The 6000-nt window shown below is 44.6% G+C and overlaps 1 protein-coding gene across 1 annotated transcript in view; it reads right to left on the bottom strand.

Annotated features, from left to right (window-relative positions):
* Positions 1 to 1202: 1202 nt before the first annotated feature.
* MSH6 (mutS homolog 6) overlaps positions 1203 to 6000 on the bottom strand; it is a 96503-nt gene continuing 91705 nt past the window's right edge. The window contains exon 21 of the mRNA XM_068131454.2: positions 1203 to 1888. Within this exon, the coding sequence (XP_067987555.2) occupies positions 1816 to 1888 (73 nt within the window). The 3' untranslated portion in view covers positions 1203 to 1815. The remainder of the gene's footprint in view (positions 1889 to 6000) is intronic.

Here is a 6000-nt window from a genome sequence, read left to right as displayed (position 1 = left end):
ATGCAGAGCAGGATACTTGCAAAATCCACCCCTCCCACCCAAAAAGGGTTGCCATGGATACATTAAATTGTCAATTTAATTAAGATTATCATTGCCGATCATAATCAAAGCTCGGGTCAATCGGATTAAAATTGATGATTTTTCAGGTGAAAATTGATTATTTTAGACGTGTGACCTAAAGTTGATATTTGACCTCAAAAATGGTTGGTTTCTCAATTCAGTGACTCAATTTACAAATGCTATTCAATTTTCAAGTCAATCAGATTTAAAATGGCGATTTTAGACATTTGACCTCCAGGTGACCTTTGACCTCAAAATCAATAGGCTTCCTCTTTTGTGATGACCTCTACAACTCAGTGAAGTTTCATGACGATCGGTTGAGCATTGTGACCGGTAGGCCGGTGACAAACAGACAGACCTTTTTTTTTTTTTTGTATACTGAATCGAGGCTCGTGAAAGAGCGAAGACAGACCGACCAACAGACAGAATAACAAACGCAACCGACCAATATACTTGAAAAATCCTCGATTTTGCAAGTAATAATAATCAGTGAAGGGGTGTTTCCTTATAACTCGGATGCTTCACATTAGTTTGTCACCAAACAACATCCAATTACGCTCGATGTCCATGCATTCCCAACCATAACGGGTGTACAGCGCCATCTATAGATTCCTCCGACTTCCACATGAGAACAGCCACAATGCACCCCGTCATATAATTGTCCATTTTATGCAATGCACCTGGTTGTACAAATAGTAAAATTTCGTTCTCCCAAGGACAAGTAGAAGAACCACCTTTAGAGGCCATTTTTCCCCGCAGAGCAGGGGTTGGCCTTTTTCGGGCACCATGGTCCCCTTTTTGAAGCGATGTTTTACGGCCTGATGCCCTTCCTGCTGCCAACCCTGTTAGTCGCCTCCTGCGACACACAGGGAATTACCAGTGAACTGGTACTCAATTTGCCGACCTCGGAAGGATGACAGGCTGAGTCAACCCCCCTGGCGTTAATTCAGCGATCGACCGGGATTCGAACCCAGGATCCTAGGATCCCAGGATCCCAGGCCGGCACCCTAACCGCTAAGCCAACACCAGGCTAACCAACCTTGTCCCAAGGACAAGTAGATCAGAGGCAAATCAATCCTTGCAAATGTAAAAGCAAATGACAACTACACTTGCTTTATTTAAAGTAAAGACACCAAGTGCTATCCCGAGACGCCAAACTGTTAAGTTTATTGCAGACAGGAACTGATACAATTGAAGTGTCGTGAGTAGTGCAAACAATTTGAAACACTCCAAAGTGACAAGTGAAACAGTCCGACGACAAAATGCGGTGGGTGAAGATCATGAAAGATAGCACAGAGCGTTTGGCTACATTTTACTCTCAATTAGCAAATGACGTATGAGCATGCCTCGTTCTAAATGGCTGAAAAAAATGGAATATAAAAGAGGAAAAAATAACAATTCAAAAATCGAACATGATCATTTGCTTTGATCACAGTTTGTTGTTAAGTAAAAGTAGCCAAGCTAGGACATTGGCTCAGGAACATAGATACCGAACATAAACAGATATGACAGGCCTGCAGACTTTAGCACAGCCAAATGATAACTATACAAACCACGTACATGAAAGGACTACAGTCAACAATAACGTTCAACACTTGAATGATGAATCTGCATAAACTCGAGAGATACAAAAGCGGCACGACGAGTCAATAAGGAAACGGCATCGTACGTCCAGGAAGCGATGATCTGTCCACGGGAGTTTGAGGGAGTGGGCGAGAGAAGCTGCAACGGGCGGCACATGGAGCTTGTTCATGGTTAGATTAGCAATTTCAGCAAAGCTGCCACGGCCTGCACACTGATTTCCTCCCTTGGCTTGGTATAGAGTTGCCTGGAAAAGAGCACGGAGCAATATCCACGCACGAATCCCAAGTCAGGAAATCACAACATGTGTTGCTTTCTTTTAGAATGGAACAAATATGAATGAAAATTGATCATGAATCACAAAATCTTGTACACAAGGAAGAGATTGCAGGAAGTTAAAAAAAAAAAAAACTTTTTTTAAAACGTTGACGTATTATTTTTCAAAGTTCCGTTCAATTCCATCTGCAAGCTCAAACATTGATCAGCAACGAGAAGCAGAGGGATGACTGATTTATCCATTAGCGACAAAACTTTTTTTGTATTTTTTAAATAAAACCATACCGGGATGAAATCTAAAAATCAACCAAACAAGGTAGGAATGACATTTCACTTATGTTGTGGGATTGTGATAGAACAATGTCAAAAGATGTTGTGATGGTAACCCACAAGAGGATTGTGGTGTCGTATTGTGGCGTCGTATTGTGGCGTCGTATTGTGGCGTCGTATTGTGGCGTCGTATTGTGGCGTCGTATTGTGGCGTCGTATTGTGGCGTCGTGTTGTGGCGTCGTGTTGTGGCGTCGTGTTGTGGCGTCGTGTTGTGGTGTCGTGTTGTGGTGTCGTGTTGTGGTGTCGTGTTGTGGGGTCGTGTTGTGGGGTCGTGTTGTGGGGTCGTGTTGTGGTGTCGTGTTGTGGTGTCGTATTGTGGTGTCGTATTGTGGTGTCGTATTGTGGTGTCGTATTGTGGTGTCGTATTGTGGTGTCGTATTGTGGTGTCGTATTGTGGTGTCGTATTGTGGTGTCGTATTGTGGTGTCGTATTGTGGTGTCGTATTGTGGTGTCGTATTGTGGTGTCGTATTGTGGTGTCGTATTGTGGTGTCATATTGTGGTGAGGTATTGTGGTGTCGTGTTGTGGTGAGGTATTGTGGTGTCATGTTGTGGTGAGGTATTGTGGTGTCGTGTTGTGGTGAGGTATTGTGGTGTCGTGTTGTGGTGAGGTATTGTGGTGTCGTGTTGTGGTGAGGTATAGTGGTGTCATGTTGTGGTGAGGTATAGTAGTGTCGTGTTGTGGTAAGGTATTGTGGTGTCGTGTTGTGGTGAGGTATTGTGTGTGGTGTGTTGTGGTGAGGTATTGTGGTGTCGTGTTGTGGTAAGGTATTGTGGTGTCCTGGTGTGGAGGTATTGTGGTGTGTTGTGGTAAGGTATTGTGGTGTCCTGGTGTGGTGAGGTATTGTGGTGTCGTGTTGTGGTGAGGTATTGTGGTGTGTTGTGGTGAGGTATTGTGGTGTCGTGTTGTGGTAAGGTATTGTGGTGTCCTGGTGTGGTGAGGTATTGTGGTGTCGTGTTGTGGTAAGGTATTGTGGTGTCCTAGTGTGGTGAGGTATTGTGGTGTCAAATTGTGGTAAGGTATTGTGGTGTCATGTTGTGGTGTCGTATTGTGGTATCATGTTGTGGTGTTGTATTGTGGTGTGTTGTGGTGAGGTATTGTGGTGTCGTGTTGTAATGAGGTATTGTGGTGTCCTGGTGTGGTGAGGTATTGTGGTGTCGTGTTGTGGTGAGGTATTGTGGTGTGTTGTGGTGAGGTATTGTGGTGTCGTTTTGTGGTGAGGTATTGTGGTGTGTTGTGGTGAGGTATTGTGGTGTCGTGTTGTGGTGAGGTATTGTGGTGTGTTGTGGTGAGGTATTGTGGTGTCGTGTTGTGGTGTCGTATTGTGGTGTCGTGTTGTGGTGAGGTATTGTGGTGTGTTGTGGTGCGGTATTGTGGTGTCGTGTTGTGGTGAGGTATTGTGGCGTGTTGTGGTGAGGTATTGTGGTGTCATGTTGTGGTGTCGTATTGTGGTGTCGTGTTGTGGTGAGGTGTTGTGGTGAGGTATTGTGGTGTCGTGTTGTGGTGAGGTATTGTGGTGTGTTGTGGTGAGGTATTGTGGTGTCGTATTGTGGTGTCATGTTGGGGTGTCGTATTGTGGTGTCGTATTGTGGTGTCGTATTGTGGTGTCGTGTTGTGGTAAGGTATTGTGGTGTCATGTTGTGGTGTCGTATTGTGGTGTCGTGTTGTGGTGAGGTATTGTGGTGTGTTGTGGTGAGGTATTGTGGTGTCGTGTTGTGGTGAGGTATTGTGGTGTGTTGTGGTGAGGTATTGTGGTGTCATGTTGTGGTGTCGTATTGTGGTGTCGTATTGTGGTGTCGTATTGTGGTGTCGTATTGTGGTGTCATGTTGTGGTGTCGTATTGTGGTGTCGTGTTGTAATGAGGTATTGTGGTGTCATTCGTACCTTGTTTGGTTGTTTCTTTGCATATCCTCCCTCCAAGATTAAATGTTATTTTATTTTTACGTTTTTTTTCCTCGTTTCTGTAGTTTCTCGAGAGGGAATATATATAAGAGTTCATGAAGAACGCAAAGTACACGTACACCGATCAGTGAGATAGTATGCAGACAAGTGTGCATCACCCACTGGAGCGGCATCGTTTTCAGGGGTCCAGACTCTAGAGTTTAGAAGATGGCCACACCTGGCTTCACCATCGCTGGACAAGGCAATTTAGAGCTTCCCTCCCATCCGCCAAAAGGGAGATTACGTAATGCTTAATTGTCGTTCTCCCAGGGAGTCGGAATGAGCAGACAATCAGACAGGATTGATTAAACCTGAAAACACATCGCAGAAACTGGAAAAATGAAATGTAATGCATGAGTAAAGATTCATACTGACGAGTGTGTCATGCGAGGTGTGCAGAGTGAGCGAGTAGAACACAGGTAGTGACTGAATGCAGAAATTTGAAGGAAGTAGAACAAGGAAAGTTAAAGACAGAAATGGAGGCACACCATCAAGAGTGCAGAATAAAAATAGAACAATCTTCAATATAACAGACATAAAACAAACAAATAGACTTGCGGTTCTGGTCTCTGAGCTGCGGATATGTGATTTTCGCCTCTGCCAAATTCCTCAAGGATAAGTCTTTCCCAGTCATTTTTGTTGTGTTTTTGTTGTTTATTTTGTCATCTCCATGTTTGCTGTGTGCTCTGAATTAGGTTTTGTTTTAAAGTTTGTGCCAATTTGTGAGTGTTCGTCAAATTTTTTGTACCGGATTATTTGAGGCCTACCTTTTCCAAGTTTGAGTCCACATTCACTTTTTATTGTCTTTTCTCTCTACCACCTTCAGCCCTCTGGTTTTCTCCTCAATCCCTTTACCTCTCCTTCAATTCCTCCCAATTATAGCCCGTTATTGCCTCCAAAAAAAAAAAAAAAGTTTCTTTTGGTGAGGTATTGAGGTGTCAAAAAAAAAAAGAAACCATCCCGGCTCGACACTCACCTTGAGTCAACCCCGCCTCTAACGTTTTCAAACCTATCAATTGTATTCCACCCCCCTCAAATCTCAAGAAACACAGTTTGTAATATAAATGTTTGATTTTCATTAATCGTTAAAAACTTTCAAACCCTCCCCCCCTCACCCCAGCCCTCCCATTCAAAACTCCCCTCTGACCCCTCTTCCTCAAAGTTGCCTCTTAACTCACCCAGAAAGCTGCAGCCTCCCCCCTTCCTCTCTCTTCCGACTCATTCATCCACCTCCTCCAATCTTCTACTTCCCCTGCACAACACCAACCCCTCATATTACTCCTCACTGTACCTTATCCCATCACCATCTACCTTTTGTCCTGCTTCTCCTCAACCTGCCCTCTCTCCTTGCTCTTCTGCAAACTCCGACACACTGTCAACTGCTCTCCCTACCTCCTCTTCTACCTTCTTTTACCCTACCCCACCCCTCCCCACTTCTGTACCCGATGCTCCCCCTCTCTCTTCATTAACGGTATGGACCTCAAACATCCAGCGCCTTCGCTCAAACCTGACTGATCTCTCCATACAGGTTGCTTCTGACAATCCAGACTTGATCTGCTCAACAGAAACTTTCCTCCTTCAAGATGTCTCTGATTCCTTAGTATCTCTCCCTGGTTACTCCCTCCTCCGGTATGATAGACCTGAGCCTCGTCCTGGTGGCAGAATTACACTGTACATAAAACTATTTCTCTCTCCGTGTACAGCTCTTACACCTCCCAACCCCATGGGTACCTCTGGCTGCGGCTTCCTATCCGCTCCCACTTTTGTTCATATGTGTTCTGTACCGTTCACCAAACAGTGATGACTCCATCT

This window comes from Myxine glutinosa, chromosome 11, assembly GCF_964187855.1.
Source record: "Myxine glutinosa chromosome 11, kmMyxGlut1.1, whole genome shotgun sequence".
Taxonomy (NCBI): domain Eukaryota; kingdom Metazoa; phylum Chordata; class Myxini; order Myxiniformes; family Myxinidae; genus Myxine; species Myxine glutinosa.
The sequence above is the reverse complement of the archived record's forward strand: the minus strand, read 5'-3'. Positions and strand labels throughout refer to the sequence as shown.